Raw genomic sequence first — 21,180 nt, 5'->3', positions numbered from 1 at the left:
CTCAAGAAACCACTCTATTTGCTCAACCATAAAAAGCAACTCCTCGTCTATGCAAGTTTTATCACGAGATTGCAGCAATTCAATCTCATCTTCAGGCTCTACTTTTGTTTTTGTTTTTTTTCTTTTGAGACAGTCTCTCTCTGTAGCCCAGGCTGGAGCGCAGTGGTGCAGTCTTGGCCCACTGCAACCTCCACCTCCTGGGATCAAGCAATTCTCATGCCTCAGTCTCCCAAGCAGCTGGGATTACAGGTGTGCACCACCACACCTAGCTAATTTTTATATTTTTAGTAAAGACAGGGTTTCACCATGTTGGCCAGGCTGGTCTTGAACTCCTGGCCTCAACCAATCCATTTGCCTCAGTCACCCAAAGTGCTGGGATTATAGGCATGAGCCTCCATGCCCGGCCTCATTCAGGTTCCACTACTAATTCTAGTTCTCATGCTATTTCCACCACATCTACAATTACTTCCTCCACTAAAGCCTTGAACCCTTCACCATCATTCATGAGAGTTGAAATCAACTTCTTCCAAACTCTGGTTAATAATGCTGTTTTGGCCTTCTCCCATGAATTACAAATGTTCATAAGGGCACTGAGAATGGCGAATCCTTTCCAGAAGGCTTTCAATTTACTTTGCCTAGATCCATCAGAGGAATCACTATCTATGGCAGTTATAGCCTTACGAAATGTATTTCTTAAATAGTAATACTTAAAAGTCAAAATTACTCCTTGATCCACAGGCTACGGAATGAATATTGTGGTAGCAGGTATGAAAACAACACTCATCTCCTTGTACATCTCCATCAGAGCTCTTGGATGACCAGGTGTACTGGGCAGTAATATTTTAAAAGGAATCATTTCTGCTGAGCAGAAGGTCTCAACACTAGTTTAAACTATTCAGTAAACCATGCTGTAAACACACATGTTGTCATCCGGGCTTTGTTGTTCCACTGATAAAGCACAGGCAGAGTACATTTATCATCATTCTTAAGGACCCTACGATTTTCAGAATGGTAAATGAGCACTGGCTTCAACTTACAGTCACTAACTATATTAACCCCTAACAAGAGAGCCATCAGCTGTTTTGTCTACACTGAAAATCCGTTGTTTCATGATGCCACCTACATCAATTATCTTAGATCTTCTGGAAAACTTGCTACAACTTCTACGTCAGCACTTGCAGCTTCACCTTGCACGTTTATGTTATGGAGATGACTTATTTCCTTAAACCTCATGAACCAACCTTTACTAGCTTCAAACTTTTCTTCTGTTTCCTTATCTCTCTCAGTTCTCATAAAACTGAAAAAGAGTTAGGGCCTAACTCTGGATTAAGCTTTGGCTTAAGGGAATGTCATAGTTGGTTTGATCTTCTAGCCAGACCACTTAAACTTTCTCCACATCAGCAATAAGGCTGCTTTGCGGCTGGGCACGGTGGCTCACACTTGTAATCCCAGCACTTTGGGGGTCTGAGGCAGGTGGATCGCTTGAGCAGTGTGAGATCAGCCTGGGCGACACAGTGAAACCCTGTCTCCACAAAAAATATTTTTTAAAAATTAACCAGGCATGGTGGCACATTCTTATGGTCCTAGCTACTCGGGAGGCTGAGATGGGAGGATCTCTTGAGCCTGTGAGGCAGAGGCTGCAGTGAGCCAAGTTCGAACCACTGCACTCCAGACTGGGTGAGAGAGTGAGACCCTGTCTCCAAAAAAAAAAAAAAAAGGGGGGGGGGGGGCTATTTCACTTTGTTATCATTCCTGTGTTCACTGACTGGAGCAGCAGTCTTAATTTCCTTCAAGAACGTTTCCTTTGCATTCACAATTTGGCTGTTTGGTTCAAGAGGCCTAGCTCTCAGCCTTTCTAGGCTTTTCAACATGCATTCCTCACTAAGCCTAATCAGGGCTAACTTTTGATTTAAAGCAAGAGATGTAAGGTTTTCTTTCACTTGAATACTTGCAACCATTATAGGGCTATTAATTGACCTAAATATTGCTGTGTCTCAAGGAATAGGCAGGTGCAAGGAGAGGGAGAGTTAGAACACACACAACATTTATCAATTAGGTTCACTCTCATATGGGTATGGTTTGTGGCATCCAAAACAATTACAATAGTAACGTCAAAGATCACTAATCACAGATCACTGTAACAGATATAATAATAATGAAAAGGTCTGAAATATTGTGAGAATTACCAAAATGTGAAACAGAGACACGAACTGACCACATGATGTTGGAAGAGTGACGCCAAAAGACTTACTCGGCTCAATGTTGCCACAAACCTTCAATTTGTGTAAAATGCAATTATCTGTGAAGTGCAATAAACAAAGCACTACAAAATGAGGTATGCCTGTACTGACCAATCCAACGTCAAATTCCTCTACCACTGCAAAGGTTCAGCACAGCACAGTACTGAGGTGTGGTAACCATTAATGCTAGAGGACATCTTTTCTCTTTCATGCTAAGCTTCTTTAGTGCTTAGTAAGAAGTCTCCAGTTTGCTGCACTAGTTGCTGTTCTGCAGGCCTCTCATGGCACCACCAATACCATAACCTATCTTCATTTTGAAACTTTTCAGGTTATCATTTCTAATTTCTACTACTCTGGTCTCTCATAAATTTCTTTTTCCTTTCTAGTTTCTCCTGTATTTTGAACTTCCATACATAAAAGCTGCCCTTGCACAGGAAAAAAAAATTATTTTCCTTGCAGTACAAAATATAACCAGAGCTTGGGAAAACTTCTTTACTACCAAAACTTTAAAAAGGATGATTTTTTGGTTCTGACCCAGTCCATCAACCTAATGGTTTCGAGGGGCTATTCAGATTTTACCTGACTGTATTAATACCCCTTAGTTTGAAAAACAAAAACAAAAACACACCAAACTTATTAGAATAAAGAGTGCATTCTAGAATTCTGTTATTTAACTATCATCACAGTAACTGACCAGTTTCAATAAATGGGTAAAAATCTAATCAACGAGAAAGAAAGTCACTAGAAGAACTGGTAATTCCATCTTACGAAAGGAAAAAAGGCCTCCAATCAAAAATTATGCTTGAACATATCTAAAAGAAACAGCTCTTGCCCACACAAATACTGGCTCCTCGGGGTGTTCTATTTTGTAGGCTCGTCACTTGAATACATAGTTAAAGAAGCCTATCAAAACTTAAGGGCATCTATTGCCTTGACACTGAAAAGAATGGTGCTTCTCTATTTTCAATTTACATTTGCCCTAGTTTTACATTTTTATTTCCTCCAACATCAAAAAAATTTTTAGGAATAGATAAGGCCTAATCATTTTGTCTAAACCTTCAATTTCATACAAGGGATTTCATGAAAGGATAGCTGGTGAATTTTCCCAATTAACAATTAGTCCAAGAACCAATATAAATAGCCAAGATTTTATAGCTCTTCATCCATTATTCTCTATTACAAATAAAATCAGCATATAAACGCAAGACCCAATTCATATGTCTCTTTGTGTACAGTTTTTCTGATGACGAGTTTACAGAGTTTGAGTAAACAGGAACACAATTCTTATGATACGGTCTCTTTGATCCAGCAATATTCCTAAAGAATTAAGTATCCCAAGATGTATACACAAAAATATTCTTAAAAATAATTATCTAAGTAGGAAAAACTGGAACCAAGCTAAAGACAAAATAGACAAATTTCACACGCATATATTGACATGAACAAAATTTCAAGATCTACTGCTAGGTATTAAAAGGAGTGGCAGGAATGGTTGCAAAACTGTACCTATGCTATGATCTCAGGTTAGAATTATATGTACCATTAATTAATTGATTCTCAGTGGTAAGACTTAACATTATTTTCTTTATATTTTTACATATAAGAAAGAAAAGATAGCTATTTTAAAACTAATTTGAGCACTATTTAAGCGGCAAGTTTACAATGAAAGACTAACATACAGTTCATGACAGTATAAATTGCTAAGAGCTTTCTAAAAAGCATTATGACAATATATTTCTGTAAGTTAAAAATGCTCATACAAACTCACACATACACCCACACACACATACCCACACTTCTACCTACCTATAAGGAGTTTTAGAAGTAACAAGAAATTTCAAAACTGAGTAAAAAAGAGCATATTTATTTTAACACTACTATATACCAGGTATGTATTTTTAAACCAAAAATCATTAGGGGCATGGGAGTAATCATATCATTTAGCCCAGTAACTTCACTTATAGGAATATACTCTAAGGAAATAATCAGGAATGTGAACAAATATTTCATCATAAACCTACAACAGCAAAATATGGGAAACAATGTAAAAGCCAAATATGGAAATGTTACATCAATACCCTTGGTGCAGCCATTAAAACTTATATAAATAGTTAATGGTATGAGAAAATGCAGTGGAGGAAAAAACAGACAACAAAACTACACAGATCTGCATTTCCACTAGGTTAACAAAATACAAAAAAAAAAGACTAAAAGACAACCACCCAAAGCATTGATAGTGGTCATCTTTACTCAGGAGGACTATGATTGGGTCTCACTGTGTTGCGCAGGCTGGAGTGTGCTGGCTATTAACAGGCACCAGCACTACAGTCTCCAACTCCCGGCCTCAAGGGATCCTCATATCTCAACAGCTCCACACCCCACACCATCATGCTCAGCTCTCTTTATTTTTTTTAGACAATGTCTCACTCTGCTGCCTGGGCTAGAATGTAATGGCACAATCATAGCTCACTGCAGCCCTGATCTCCCAGACTTAAAATGACCTTCCAGCTTCAGCCTCCCAAGTAGCTGAGGCTACAGGTGTGCACCACCATGCCTGGCTAGTTTTTTTTTGGTTTTTGTTTTGTTTTGTTTTTTGAGACAGAATCTCACTCTGTCACCCAGGCTGGAGTGCAGTGGTGCAATCTCTGCTCACTGCAACCTCCGCCTCCCAGGTTCAACAAATTATCGTGCCTCAGCCTCCCGAGCAGCTGGCATGCACCACCATGCCCGACTAATTTTTGTATTTTAGTCGAGATGGGGTTTCACCATGTTGGCCAGGCTGGTCTCAAACTCCTGACCTCAGATGATCAGTCCACCTTGGCCTCTCAAAATGCTGGGATTACAGGCTTGAGCCACCACAACCAGCCCTGGCTAGTTTTTTTGATCCTTAGTAGAGACAAGGTCTTGCTCTGTTGCCCAGAGGCTGGTCTGAAACTCCTGAGCTCAAGTGATCCTCCTGCCTTGGTCTCCCAAAGTGCTGGGATGACAGGCATGAGCCACCATGCTTGGCACCAGCTCTTGTTTTTAATTATAGATTTTCTAAGCAGTCTTCAATCATCAGACATTACTCGACAAATAAGAAAAATAACTAGCAATTCATAGAGCATTCTACACTGCCTAGATTTTAGTTACTTCACATTATTCTCCACAATCCCTAGGATAATGAGCCTAAAATGATGACAGAATGGGTCAGAGAGAGGTATGTGAGAGAGAAAAGCAGATAGACACACACACACACATAGAGGAATTGGAGGAGAAGTTAAAGAGAGAGAGACATCCACAGACATGTCATGAAAAAGCCACAGAGTTTGTTTTGTTTTTGAGACAGGGTCTCACTTTGTCACCCAGGCTGGAATACAGTGGTGCAATCTCGGCTCACTGCAACCTCTGCCTACGGGGCTCAAGGAATCCTCCCATCTCAGCCTCCCAAGTAGCTGGGACCACAGGTGTGCACCACCACGTCTAGCTAACTTTTCATATTTTCAGTATTTTGTATTTTTTCACCATATTGTCCAGGCTGGCACAGAGTTCTTATCACTTCCATATTTTAACGTTTTCACAGAACAAGGCTGCTCACAGAAAACAATTTCAAATAGTCAAGAAATCTATCAACCTTAAAAAAAAAAAAAAAAAATGGTGGGGGGCTGGGTGCAGTGGCTCACACCTGTAATCCCAGAACTTTGAGAGGCCGAGGCAGATGGATCACTTGAGGCCAGGAGTTCGAGACCAACCTGGCCAACATGGTGAAACCCCGTCTCTACTAAAAATACAAAAATTAGCGGGCATGGTGGCACACATTTATAATTCCAGCTACTAGGGAGGCAGAGGTTGCAGTCAGCTCAGATTGCACCACTGCACTCCAGCCTGGGCGACACAGCAAGACTCTGTCAATAAATAAATAAATAAGAAAAAAAAGTATTGCTTATTTATGCCCTTGAAAAATAAAAATAATTTTAAAAAAATTTTAAGTAGTAAAATGCTAACTAAAAGCTAAAGATATGTGGTCAAAAATAAACGCAGCATTATCGAGTTGTATACATTAAATATACACAGCCTTTTGCATGTCAATCATAACTTTAAAGTAGTTTTAGAAAAGAAAAAAAAGGGTGATGTTTGGCTTTCTTCAAATGTGAGAAAAATAAAAGAAAACCTTAGCCAACTCTTAATAAAAAATAAAATGGCTGGGCATGGTGGCTCATACCTAGAATCCCAGTACTTTAGGAGGCCAAGGCAGAAGGAATGTTTGAGCCCAGGGCAACACAGTGAGACTCCATCTCTACAAATAATTTTTTTTTTTTTTTTAACTAGCCCGGAAAGGTGGCTCACGCCTGTGGTCCCAGCTACTCTGGAGGCTGTGGTCCCAGCTACTCTGGAGGAAGGATCACCTGAGCTCAAGAGGTCGAGGTTGCAGTGAGCTGAGATTGTGCCACTGTACTCCACTCTGGGCGACAGAGAGACACCCTGTCCCCAAAAATTAACTAATTAATTAAATTACATAAGCACAGGGAAAGCAGAAATAAATTTAAATGCGGCCAGGTGCAGTGGCTCACGCCTGTAATCCCAGCACTCTGAGAGGCTGAGGTGGGCAGATCACCTGAGGTCAGGAGTTTGAGACCAGCCTGGCCTGGCCAACATGGTAAAACCCCATACAAAATACAAAAATTAGCCATGCGTGGTGGTGGACGCCTATAATCCCAGCTGCTTGGAAGGCTGAGGGAGGAGAATCGCTTGAACACAGGAGGCGGAGATTGCAGTGAGCCAAGATCGCGCCACTGCACTCCAGCCTGGGTGACAGAGCAAGACTCCATCTCAAAAAAAAATCTAAATGCAATTACTGTACAATATTACACTGTTCTTTAAGTGTGCTATTATATTAATCTTTTGGTTCTCTAATTTATATACTAAAACACTAGTAAAAATTCTATTAGCAAAAAGTAATACATGACAAACAAGATATTAAATTATCACACTTCATTCTTTTGTTTGTTTTGCTTTTTAAATTTACAGATGGTGTCTTGCTATGTTGCCTAGACTGGTCTCGAACTCCCGGGCTCAGGCAATCCACCCACCTTGGCCTCCCAAAGTGCTGGGATTACAGGTGTGAGCGGCCGTGCCCTGCCAAATTATCAGACTTTGGTGATGAATGTGAAGAGTATTTTTTTCTTAAATCCTTTAAATATAAAATTACTTTATGATTAGCTTTCTATTAATCCACAGAAAAATACTATACATGGTTTTACAATTCTTATTAAAATTCCAAACTTAAGATAAAATTCAATATAATTAACATATTTCACATGATGAAACTAAACAAGGTAATACCAGTTACTACAATGAACACAGCAGCAGTCAAAAGTTTAAATTCATTTACATGAAGTAGAGTATCTCTTACTGCTTACCAGGATTATGATGAGTTGCAGATTCTCCATTCTGAAAAACGTCTCCTGCCACATTCATTCTACCAGGATTAAAAGGTCCTACTCCAGTCTTGGTCTGTGAAGTTAAAGATGGGGTGTATGTTTGTATATTAACACCAAAATTACTTGACTGCAGTCCGTTAGAGACATCTCCCAAGTTGGTATTCTGCAGTGATGTTACATGTGTAATCATTAAGTTCATATCTCGCCCGTCAGTATTTTCTAATTGGCCATCATTCACAGAGCTTACACCTGTTTCTAAAGTTGTAACATTAGCAATCTGAATTTCAGAGTCTGGTTCTGTGGTGATACCACTATTACCCATTCCTGCATTTACCTTACTTCTTGAAAAACTGGAAGTGGAGAAATCCACATCATTGGTTCTGTTTTTAGTCTCAGGAGGTCTTCGTTCAATAAAATTGGAGGAATTTTTCTCTTGCCCTTGATTTGTTTCCATGTCCTCTTCATCATCAATGACAATTGTCTCACTTACACTTCCCTTCTGAGATGCCAACTCTTTTGAGGAAGGAGTAATTTTGGAATCATTTCCTTGTAATTCTTCATTTTTTGACGATGTAAATGTTATGGTTCTTTGATCAGTTACCACTGGTACAGAAGGTGTGGGAGGTTGTACAGGTTCGATAAAAACAACATCATCATCATCTTCCACTGACGAGTTCTGAAACTTATTAGATCTAGACACTAAAGGATTAGCTGGACCACTAAATGAGTTTCCTACATTCGTGAGACTAGTTGCCATGGCCGTACTCCCTAATAAAACAGGAGTCTGATCAGTCAATTCTAATCCTCCCACTGAACTTGTGTCCATGCCAAAGAACCTGTTAGGAAGATAGAAAAAAGAATTAAAATGTCAGTATGACTTTTTATGTTACTCTAACTGAAACCATTGATTTAAAGGGTACTTTTATTTTATTTTTATTCTAAATGAAGTGATTCTTGTCTAACATTCAGGAAAATATGTGATATCCATTCATTAATCATTTCATATAGTTTACATGTTAACTTTTGCAGGATAACAAGGAAGGCAATTATCCAATTTTTATTGGATAATTAATCATATGCAATATATTCATGGTAATCACATGCAATATATTCCTACCACCACCACCTCCTTTCAGGGGTACACTATTTACTCCATAAACCTTAACACTAAAAGTATGGATAAATCCTCCCACACATCTGAACAGGAAAAAAAATAAAAATAAAAATCTGACAAAAAATAATTACTTCATTATACATTTATCCCATTTATTCACTGTATCATATAAAGTCACATGCTATAATCCTTTCCCTTACCTCATCTTTTTTGGGGGGTGGGGAAGGACAGGGTCTCATTCTGTCACCCAGGCTGGAGTGCAGTGTTGTGATCATGGCTCGCTACAGCCTCGACCTCCCAGGTTAAGGCGATCCTCCCACCTCCAAGTACCTGGGACTACAGGTCATCGCCACCACACCTGACTAATTTTATTTTTATTTTTGGTAGAGACGAGGTCTCACTATGTTGCCCTGGCTGGTCTCAAAATTCCTAGGCTCAAGAGATCCCCTGAACTCGGCCTCAGCCTCCCAAAGTGCTGGGATTACAGGCATGGGCCATTGTGCCTGGCCATCTCATCTTTTTTTAACCCACTTTTCTCATATTCTCTGGCTCCCATTAATTGTACAATTAAATCTTTCTGAAAATTTTAATCTTTCTTGACCCTATCTGGAAAGCATAAATCCTTTTTTTTGCCAGGCACTATGCTGTGTGCTTTATATACCAGTAGCAGGCTGAATAAAGGTCACCAAAGACATCAGGTCCCCATTCCTGGAACCTATAAATGTTACCTTACATGGAAAAAGGGACTTTGCAGATATGATTAACATTAAGGATTTTCAAGTGAGATTATATGGGATTACCTGGGTGGGTCACAAATGCACTCACAAGTACCCTTACAAAAGACATGGAGAGGGAGACTACAAGTAAAAGAGAAAGCAATGTGACCATTGGGAGGCTGAGGTGCACAGATCACTTGAGCCCAGGAGTTTGAGACCAGCCTGGGCAACATGACAAAACCCCATCTCTACAAAAAATACAAACATTAGCCGGGCATGGTGGCACATGCCTGTAGTACCAGCTACTCAGGAGGCTGAAGAGGAGAATCATCTGAGGCCAGGAGTTTGAGACTGAAGCCAGCCATGATTGTGCCCCTGCGCTCCAGCCTGAGCTACAGAGTGAGACCCTGTCTCAAAATGAAAAAAAAGAAAGAAAAAAGAAAAGAAAAGAAATTCTGGCTTACAGATGCTAACTCTCTTGCCCAAGTCACATAGCTAGGTTGAATACCCAGGTCTCTAAAATTCAAGAGTTCAAAATTCATCATTCTGCTATATTCGACTAATATTTTCTAAACACCTCCTATATGGCAGGTTGTGCTGAAGCCAAAGAAAATAGCAGAGTTAAGAAAATAACCTCAGGCCAGACACAATGGCTCATACCTGTAATCCTAGCATTTTGGGGCTGAGGTGGGAGGACTGCTTGAGCCCAGGAGTTCGAGACCAGCCTGAGCAACATAACAAGACCTCAAATCTACTAAATACTAAAATTTAAAAGTCAGCCAGTCATGGTGGCGCACATCTGTAGTCCTGGCTACTTAGGAGGCTGAGGCAGGATGATCACTTAAGCCCAGGAGTTCGAGGTTGCAGTGAGCTATGATTGTGCCACTATATTCCAGCCTGGGCAACAGAGCAAACCCTGTCTCAAAAGAAAACACACACACACACACACACACACACACACACACACACACACACAACACACACACACACACACACACACACACACACACACACACACACAGAGAGAAAATTTCTAGAACAAAGTTACTGAGCAAATGGAGATGAGACAGATCATAGGCTCAGGTGGTAATATCACTAATTCTGAACAAGAACCACTTTGATCTCACAGATCAAACTTGGGGGGCAAAATGCAAGGGGAACCAACTAGAAGAGGTAAAACTGAAGCGCAAGTACAGACTATAGATAAAATTGTAGACAGGATGAATAGGAAATTTAAGTGGCTTATATACAGTGGTTTGGCCTAATTTTCATAGTGCATTATCTGAAAAGATGAGGAGATACTGGCTATATAGTTCTTAAAGACTGGTTTAAAAACACTGCATTTAAAGAGCCTCTGAAAGGATAAAAAAGAGACTAATATGTATTGCTTTGATTTACAGATGACAGTGGTAGAGGCATTTTTCACTGTACGTCTTGTAGCATTTTAATTTTAGGCCACGTGATTTATCAATTTTTTTAAACTAAATTTAAAAATGTTTAAACAGAATAACAGAAGGTGACGAGATAACTAGTTTGGTGATCAGAGAACATCTCTTTAAGCAAGTGACATTTACACTGAAATACGAAATGATAAGATTCAGCTGTGAGAAAACTGGGGACAGGATATTCCAGGCAAAGAAAACAGCTTCTGCAAAGCCTAGAGGGAATGAAGTTGGCCAATCCAAGCAGCAGAATAAAGCCACTGTGGCAGATCAAAGTAGGAAGCAAAGAGGAGGATAAAATGAGATAAATAGGCAGAGAATAACACATCAAGGCCAACTAGCTAATTCATTAATTACATTTAACAGATTTACAGAGCACCTAGTATGCACAAGATACTTTCTAGGCACATGGGAAAAATCAGTAATCAAAACAGACAAACAGCCCTGCCTAGGCTTAGAAAGCATTAATTCTAACTAAAGGTGAAAGTTTGGATTTTACTGGAACAGGAAACATTGCCATGTTTTCAGCAAAAAGGTGATACAATCTCAGGTTTTAAATACATCACTGTGGCTGCTATGTGGGAACAAGAGGGAAAAACTGGAAGCAAAGAAACAAACTAGATGGCCATTGAAACGGTCCAAGTGAGAGATGACAGTGGCTGAAAAAGGGGTGGTGATGGGAGATGAGAAAAAGTAAACAGATTAGGGTATTTTAAAAGTAAGATCTCTTACTGACATGAAAAAAAATCTACAAGGTATACTGATGACTTTAAAAAGTTACAGAACACTCATGGAGATAGAGTAGAAGGATGCTTAGCAAAGGCTGAGAAGCATAGTAGAGAGGTGGGGGTTAATGGGCACAAAAAAATAGAATAAGACCTATTATTTGATAGCACAACAGGGTGACTATAGTCAATAATAATCTAATTGTACATTTTAAAATAAGAGTATAACTGGATTATTTGCAATACAAAGGATAAACAGTTGAAGGGATACTCCATTCTCCATGATGTGATTATCACATAATGCATGCCTGTATCAAAACATCTCATGTGGCCGGGCAGAGGCTGAGGCAGGCAGATCACTTGAGGTCTGGAGTTAGAGACCAGTCTGGCCAACATGGTAAAACCCCATCTCTACTAAAAATACAAAAATTAGCTGGGCACGGTAGCATGCACCTGTAATTCCAGCTACTTAGGAGGCTGAGGCACGAAAATTGCTTGAACCTGAGAGGTGGAGGTTGCAGGGAGCAGAGACTGCACCACTGCACTCCAGCCTGGGTGATGGGGTGAGACTGTCTCAAAAAACAAAAAAACAATCTCATGTAACTCATAAATATACCTACAATGTACCCACAAAAACACCTACAAAGTACCCACAAAAATTAAAAATTACAAAGTTATAGTACACAAAGAAAATTACTACTGTGATGTTACGCATATCCCAAAAACATATATATACGATATTTTCCCTGAAGTATATATATTTGTACATAAATTCATGGGGAGAAAAAAAAAAAACTCTTGAGAGGATCACATCACACTGATAGAAGTAGTTTGCTAGAAAGGGCAGAAGTTTAGGCAGGGGAGGGTGAGTGGTCAACCAGATGCACTTTGGATTCTGCTTTAATCTAGAGTTTCATGCAGCTAAGCACCTGACTGAATAAAGGAAGGAAAAGGAGTCAGTAGCGGAAGATGATATACAGTTGGCAAAATTCCAGTCAAAGATGCAATCTCTAGATACAAAAAGAGAGGCAGAATAAGCACTTTTCACAGACTTCAAATATGTGTATACTAACTTTTTAATGAAACATTAAAGTAATTTGTCTTTTCTTTTTTTTTTTTTTTCTTTTTTTGAGATGGAGTCTCTGTCACCCAGGCTGGAATGCAGTGGCACGATCAATCTTGGTTCACCGCAACCTCCACCTCCTGGGTTCAAGCGCTTCTCCTGGCTCAGCCTCCTGAGTAGCTGGGACCACAGGCACGCGCCACCACACCCAGCTAATTTTTTGCATTTTTAGTAGAGACAGGGTTTCACCATGTTGGCCAGGATGGTCTCGATCTCTTGACCTCATGATCCACCCGCCTTGGCCTCCCAAAGTGCTGGAATTACAGGTGTGAGCCACCATGACCGGCCGTAACTTGTCTTTTCACTGAATCTCTAAGACCTAACACAATGCTTGAGCAAAGAGTAGACAATTGTCCCAAATGTTTGTGGAAAGATCAGAAACCAAAGCCAATTATGTTCACTTTAACTATCAAAGTTATTTTTAAGTAACAGCATTATTTAATTATCCAAGTATACACTCTAGCCCTTTAGTTTATATATGCTGTATTATTCTCTGACCATTAAGTGTCCTCATTAAACCAAGTTCTAGTGTTCCACCACTCAACAAAGTAAGAAAATGGAATATTTTCAAAAACATACAATATTTTACAGAATACCAAGGTCTTATTTTATTCTCACATAACTGTGACAACCCCTTTGACTTAAAAAAAAAACAGAACTTTTTTCTATAATAAAACAGCAGCAGCTCACATATTAAAACTGCCCAAGGTCCCAAGACAGTAAAGGAGTCAAACACTATACACAGAGCTCAATTTCAAAACCAGTCTCTCTTCCTCTCAGAGAAAGAGCTGTGTGTCTATCTGCTGTCAGATGAAAGACATGCTGAGATTGGAAAATGGCAAAAGATACATTTATAACTGCTTTAAAGAAAATGGGCTGAGTGCAGTGGCTCACGCCTGTAATCCCAACACTTTGGGAGGCTGAGGCGAGAGGATTGTTTCAGCTCTGGAGTTCAAGACCAGCCTGGGCAACGTGGTGAAACCCTGTCTCTACTAAAATACAAAAATTAGGCTGGGCACGGTGGCTCACGCCTGTAACCCTAGCACTTCGGGAGGCTGAGGCGGGCAGATTATCTGAGATCAGGAGTTCGAGACCAGCCTGGTCAACATGATAAAACCCCATCTTTCCTACACATACATATATACACACACACACAATTTAGCAGGGGGCCCAGGTGCGGTGGCTCACACCTGTAATCCCAGCACTTTGGGAGGCCCAGGTGGGCAGATCACGAGGTCAGGAGTTTGAGACCAGCCTGGCCAAAATAGTGAAACCCCATCTCTACCAAAAATACAAAAAATTAGCCAGGCATGGTGACAGGCGCCTTTAATCCCAGCTACTCGGGAGGCTGGGGCAGGAGAATCACTTGAACCTAGGAGATGGAGTCTGCAGTGAGCTGAGATTACGCCACTGCACTCCAGCCTGGGCGATGGTGAGAAACTCTGTCTCAAGAAAAAAAAATAAGAGCTGCATTGTTTATTTACATTATTAATATTTAATTTCATTTTGCTTAATAGCTGTGAATATTTAAATCCTGACCTCTACCATTTTCTTGCTGTGGTTTTAAACAGCTTACTTAACTGTTGAGGATTTTTTTTTTTTTTTTTTGAGACAGAGCCTTGCTCTGTTGCCCAGGCTGCAGGCTGGAGTGCAGTGGCACGATCACAGCTCACTGCAACCTCCGCCTCCCAGGTTCAAGCAATTTTCCTGCCTCAGCCTCCCGAGTAGCTGGGATTACAGGCATGAGCCACTGTGCCTGGCCAATTTTTTTGTATTTTTAGTAGAGACAGTGTTTCACCATGTTGGCCAGACTGGTCTCGAACTCCTGACCTCAAGTGATCTGCCTGCCTCGGCTTCCCAAAGTGCTGGGATTACAGGTGTGAGCCACCGTGCCCCGTGGAGGATTTTTTTTTAATCTGTACAATTGATATAATGATTCTACTTTAAGGGGTTGCTATAGTGTTTGACATGAATATTTGGTCCATAATAACCATTAAAAGAATGTTAGCTATTACTGATGGTACTTGTATTAAAAAAATTTTAATTTAATTAGTTATGAAAATTTTGAATGAAAATGTTATTCAGTATATTTCAATTTTTAAAACTTTCTGCAATAGAAATGTTAAAAAATTTTTTTTCTAATTTATTTAAAAGTAACTAAAGGACTAATCTGAAACTTTCTGCTTAGTATATCTTATTTTTGCTATAAACAAGTTTTCCTTATGAAGGAACTGTCTTAGAGTAATGATGTTTATATTTTAATTTCTGAAATAATGTCTTAGGATATGAAGTAGTAATTTATAGGTCTTTGGGTAAGTTAAATAATCACCCCTCCTTTTTTTTTTTTTTTTTTTTTGAGACGGAGTCTCGCTCTTTCACCCAGGCTGGAGTGAGTGCAGTGGCGCGATCTCGGCTCATTGCAGGCTCCGCCCCCTGGGGTTCACGCCATTCTCCTGCCTCAGCCTCCCACGTAGCTGGGACTACAGGCGCCCGCCACCTCGACCAGCTAATTTTTTGTATTTTTAGTGGAGACGGGGTTTCACCGTGTTAGCCAGGATGGTCTCGATCTCCTGACCTCGTGATCCACCCACCTCAGCCTCCCAAAGTGCTGGGATTACAGGCGTGAGCCACCGCGCCCGGCTAAGATGGCGATCTTTCTATGTTGTCCATGCTGGACTCCTGGGCTCAAGTGATTCTCCTGCCTGTGTAGCTAGGACTATAGGTGTGTGCTGGGTTAAGCTTTTAAACAGAATTATCTTTTTTTTTTTTTTTTTTTTTTTTTTTTTTTTTTTTTTTGAGAAAGAGTCTGGCTCTATTGCCTAGTCTGGAGTGCAGCGGTGCGATCTAGGCTCACTGCAACACTGCAACCTCCAACTCCTGGACTCAAGGAATCCTGCTGTCTCAGACTCCTGAGTAACTAGGACCACAAGCACATGCCACACGCCAGGCTAATTTTTTTGTATTTTTTTGCAGAGACAGGGTTTCGCCATGTTGCCCTGGCCTGGTCTCGAAGTCCCAAGCTCAAGCAACCTGCCTGTCTCAACCTCCTGAGTAGCTGGGATTTATAGGCAGATGCCATCACACCCGGCTTGCTTATTTATTTATTTATTTATTTTATTTTATTTTTTGAGACAGAGTCTCACTCTGTTGCCCAGGCTGTAGTGCAGTGGTGCAATCTCGGTTCACTGCAACCTCTGCCTCCCGGATTCAAGTAATGCTTGTGCCTCAGCCTCCCGAGTAGCTGGGACTACAGGCACGTGCCACCACGCCAGGCTAAATTTTTCTTTTTTTTTTCATTTTTGAGACCAAGTCTCGCCCTGTCGCCCAGGCTGGAGTGCCGTGGCATGATCTCGGCTCACTGCAACCTCTGTCTCCTGGATTCAAGCAATTCTCTGCCTCAGCCTCCTGAGTAACTGGGATTACAGGCGCCACTGTGCCCGGCCACAGCTCTTATTTTTAAAAAAAAAAAAAAACACAGCCATTCGATAAAATAACCAAATCAATATTCAAAATACACAAGCTTCAAAAGAAACAGCAAGCCCAAAGTACCAACCTACAGTGGGATTTAAAAAACAATGAATGGGGCCAGGCATGGTAGCTCACACCTGTAATCCCAGTACTTTAGGAGACAGAGGCACGCAGATCACTTGTATCTAGGAGTTAGAGACCAGCCCTGGTGACTGAGTGAAATCCTCACTCCACAAAAAATACAAAAATTAGCTGGGCATGGTGGTGCACATCTGTAGTCCCAGCTACTTCAGGGGCTGAGGTGGGAGGATCGCTTGAGCCAGGGAAGCAGAGGTTGCTGTAAGCAGAGATCATGCCACTACACTCCAGCCTGGGCAACAAAGTGAAACACTGTCTCAACAACAACAAAAAAAAACACAATGAAGCTGAACTTGTGGTTAACATTCACTTGTCATAAGGGAAGTACCTGATCAACATAATGATTTTCACAGAAATGAGATAACAGCTCAGCCCAAATCTACAGATGTTATAAAATGTGTAGGCTTTTAATATATAAGTTATTTGGCTCCTTTGTTTTGGCATACTTAAAACAGAAGAAAACCACTTCTGGGGCAGAAAAGCTAGAACTGATTTCACAGTTCCCTCTGGTGGCTGCTATGTGTCATCGGTCTCCTTAGAAGAAAACAGTGTAGCCTAAAATACGTCTTTCTTTACCACAGTTAGATCCCTGCAGCAATCTACTTCTCAAAACAGAATAACCATTCAACTATGACAGCTATTTTAAAACCATAGACTGTAAATAATATTGGTCACTTCTACACATCATAGAAATAATGTTTCAACCAGAAAACATCTACTTAGTCCTTTAAAGAAAGACAATCCAGTTAGAAGTTGACCACTTCTCCATTATCAAAGTAAAATCTACTCCACGTAGCCGCCACTATTCTACCTCCAGTCAATTCTAACTAGCTATTTAAGACTTAGCAAATAACTTATCTGAGTTTCCATTTTACCACAGTAAATGGTATAAAAATTGTTCACATGGCTTTTCTTCTAATTCGAAGATATAACTGGATGTGAAAACCACTTAGCACACTCCTACTTACCTAACTCCTAAACAATTACCAGACAACTGGTGCTTGTACCTCAGAATTTCAGTAAGTTTCCAATTAATTTTTAAGCTGCCTTGTGATATTGCACATTATAAATCATAAATGCTTTCAGTTCTATTTGGTCTTTATTTTGATTCAGTGAGAATTAACACAACAGTTGATGTTGTCATGAAAAAACAATGAAAAGGTGATAGTTAAAATACAAATGTTCACATACTTGTATCAAGAAAATATTAGTACTTGCTGAAAAAGACTGATGAATCTTCAAAAAACAAAATCACAAAGAAAGCACTTCAAAGTGCTTCAACGAAAGTATTCATCATCTTCTCCCTTACAAGCCTATCTAAACACTAAGTATTGGTAAAGAATTACAAAGAAAGCTAAGGTGAACTCTTTTTTACAGCAAAGAGTAGTATAAGTCAGTATGTATTCATGGCACTTATAATAGTTCTGAGTTAATATGACAGATTTAAAATGTTAAGAACAAAAATTCCTGGCCGGGCACAGTGGCTCACGCCTGTAATCCCAGCACTTTAGGAGGCCATGGCAGGCAGATCTCTTGAGCCTGCAGTTGGAGACCAGCCTGGGCAACACGGAGAAACACCAACTCTACAAAAAATAGGAAAATTAGATGGGCATAGTGATGCACGCCTGTGGTCCCAGCTACTTATGGGACTGAGGCAGGAGGATCACTTGAGCCCAGGAGGTCAAGGCTGCAGTGAGCCAAGATTGCACCACTACACACTAGCCTGGGCAAGACAGCGAGACTCTATCTCAAAAAAGAAAGAAAAAAAAAAGAATAGAAATTCCTAATAAAATAGGAAGAAGGAATTATAGAAAGAAAGAATTATTAAAAGCATTATCATTAAAGTCAAGAATAAGACAAGATCATTCTTCTACTATTACCATATAGCACTGTTCTAGAAGTAACAGCCAATGTGATCATACAAAAAAGAAATGAAGAAATAAAAAAATGTGAGGCCGGGCACGGTGGCTCATGCCTGTAATCCCAGCACTTTGGGAGGCTGAGGTAGGCGGATCATCTGAGGTCAGGAATTTGAGACCAGCCTGGCCAACAAGGCAAAACCCCATCTCTACTAAAAATACAAAAATTAGCCGGGCCATGGTGGCGCACGCCTGTAATTACAGCTACTCCGGAGACTGAGGCAGGAGAATTGCTTGAACGTGGGAGGCAAAGGTTGCAGTGAGCCAAGATTGTGCCACTACACTCCATCCTGGGCGACGGAATGAGACTCCATCTCAAAAAAAAAAAAAAAAAAAGTGAAAGTGGGGAAAATATTATATACAAATTATACAATTCTTTACCCCAAAGACCCGAAAGATTTACCTGAAAAACTATTATAGACAGTGAGTTTACATAGTAAAATAATTTTATCTACATAACAAATTAATACGTAGAAATCAGACAACTGAATGGCCATAAAATTTTGCTCCCATCCAAAGGTCAACTAAATCTACGATAAGGGTTTTTTCTTTTTTTTTTTTTTAAAAAGAACAAACCTACGAGGAAGGGGAGATAGGAGAGAATTCAAGTGCACTACAATTTTGGAAGAGGGAAGGCAGATAAGCATGGATTAGTTGTATCTGACTTAGCAGGCCTGAAAAAGGTAAACACTGAACCCACAGGAAGCAAAGTTTAGAAATGAACAAATTACAAATCAAACTGCAGTTAACATTCACTTGTCAAGGTAGGAAGTATCGTCATCAACATAACAATTTTCAGAGGAATGAGGCAACAGTTCAAAATAGAATACTCAACAGGTTCAGGAACCACTGAAAGTAATGGCAAAAACTGCAATTACTTTTGCACCAACCTAATAGCAGCATCTCTTCTCCAAAGGAGATGATGTACGTAGGGCAGCTAATGTTTGGGAGGCCAAGGCAGGTAGATCACTTTAGGTCAGGAGTTCGAGACCAGCCTGGCCAACATGGTGAAACCCCATCTCTACCAAAAATACAAGAATTAGCCAGGCATGGTGGCACGCGCCTGTAATCTCAGCTACTCAGGAGGCTGAGGCATAAGAATCACCTGAACCTGGGAGGCGGAGGTGGCAGTGTGCCGAGATCAGGCCACTGCACTCCAGTCTAAGTGACAGAGCGAGACTCTGTCTCCCAAAAAAAAAAAAAAAAGCTAATAGACAACTCAGGGAAAACTACTGAAAAGCAATTAGAAACCTACATTTCCTTTCCCATCCAAATAAATCCACAAGTTTAATCTGTGGAGAAAGTACAAGATTGACTTTGGACAGGAAGATATAAGGCACAGTTCAGGGGCAAGCCCTTTATTTCAGTTGAATCTGAGGTATAAAATAAACTGATACATACTCAGTACTGGTGCTGAGACCTAACCTCCACCTAAAACTGCAAGTCACACATCTCCCCATTCAGGAAATTGGAAGGCTCTTTCTGAAAACATGATTTCATAAAAAGATACCCAAGAATGGAGATTTCCCAACAAACATCCACCCAGATCATCCCTTAATGAAGTGTGACATCAACAGTGTACTGTGACCCTCAATGGCTTAGAGTGTTCACGCAGCTTTTAGACATGAATTCTTAACCACGAACAGACAACCAAGGACTACCTGACAGCTGAGTAAAGATATGAAAGATATCTTCATGATGAAAACAAATGGGATGAAAAACTCAAGTTGGTAGAAACGGTAACCATCTAAGGGGAAAAAACTTTTAAGAAAATAATATATTCAGATAAGAAAAGATATCCACAAAAATGAACAGAATGCTAGGAAAAAATTCTTATTTACAGGAGGAAAAAGGTACTTCTCCATGTTAAAAATATGAGTCCAGAAACTTAAAATCCAATAGATGAAAATACCATTTCCCACCTACTGAAACCAGGGCTCCTTGGAGAAATGGTATATTGCAGGTCAGAGGCAGGAAATGTATAAGATTAGTCCAAAACACTTGCTTATAGTAGATAGCAAGAAAGCTACTGAAGACTAATGGAGTTAAAAGGACTCCAGAGCCAACATGAATAGGCTCCAACTGGCCAAAGAGAGGACAATTTGAAAATGAATAAAAATCACTGCAATTAATTAAAACACATCAAATATGTGGTTTTGGTTTTTTGTTTGTTTTTTTTTGTTTGGTTTTTGTTTCTGTTTTTTAGAGGCAGGGTCTCACTGGCAACCCAGGCTGGAATGCAATGGCATCATCATAGCTCCCTGCAGCCTTGAACTTCTGGACTCAAGTGATTCTCCCACCTCAGCCTCCTGAGAAGCTAGAGCTACAGGCATGTGCCGCCATGCCTAGCTAATTGCTTTATTTCTTGTAGAGATGAGGTCTCCCTATGTTGCTCAGGCTAGTCGTGAACTCCTGGCCCTAAGTGATCTTCCCACCTCAGCCTCTCAAAGCACTGGGATTACAGGCATGAGCCACCATGCCCGGCCTCAAATATGCTTAAATCCGTGAATTCATCACAGTACTAATACTAACAAAAACAAACCTAATTCCAAAGCAAGATTCAATAACATAAAGATATCAATTTTCCCTAAATTATCTGCAAACTTACTTTGATCCCAATAAATATACTAACAGAATTTTTAATTAGATAAACTGATTCTCAAGTTTATATGGAAAAATAAGCAAGAACAGGAAAAATCTTTTTTTTTTTGTTTTCAATGGATGATTATTTAATATGTTACAAAGTTGAATCTAGTCATTTTTTATGCCTTAAAACAGTGAGTTCCAAATTTATTGACCCAGACCTCAGTATAAAAAAATTTACCTTGACACACACACATACACACACACACACACACACACACACACACACACA

The 21,180-nt window shown here is 40.0% G+C and overlaps 1 protein-coding gene across 4 annotated transcripts in view; it reads right to left on the bottom strand.

Moving 5' to 3' along the window:
• The window catches only part of LOC116467169 (zinc finger MYM-type protein 2), a 142,727-nt gene that overhangs the window by 85,664 nt on the left and 35,883 nt on the right, over positions 1-21,180 (bottom strand). For 3 of the 4 annotated variants that reach the window (XM_058437786.1, XM_032150692.2, XM_058437787.1), the window contains one exon: positions 7,640-8,496. In XM_058437786.1, the coding sequence (XP_058293769.1) occupies positions 7,640-8,486 (847 nt within the window). In that variant the 5' untranslated portion in view covers positions 8,487-8,496. The remainder of the gene's footprint in view (positions 1-7,639; positions 8,497-21,180) is intronic. The other variant, XM_032150693.2, reaches the window with a different exon arrangement.

Source organism: Hylobates moloch, unplaced genomic scaffold, assembly GCF_009828535.3.
Source record: "Hylobates moloch isolate HMO894 unplaced genomic scaffold, HMol_V3 SCAFFOLD_4, whole genome shotgun sequence".
Classification (NCBI taxonomy): domain Eukaryota; kingdom Metazoa; phylum Chordata; class Mammalia; order Primates; family Hylobatidae; genus Hylobates; species Hylobates moloch.
Note: the sequence above shows the minus strand (reverse complement) of the source record. Positions and strands in the feature narration are given on the sequence as shown.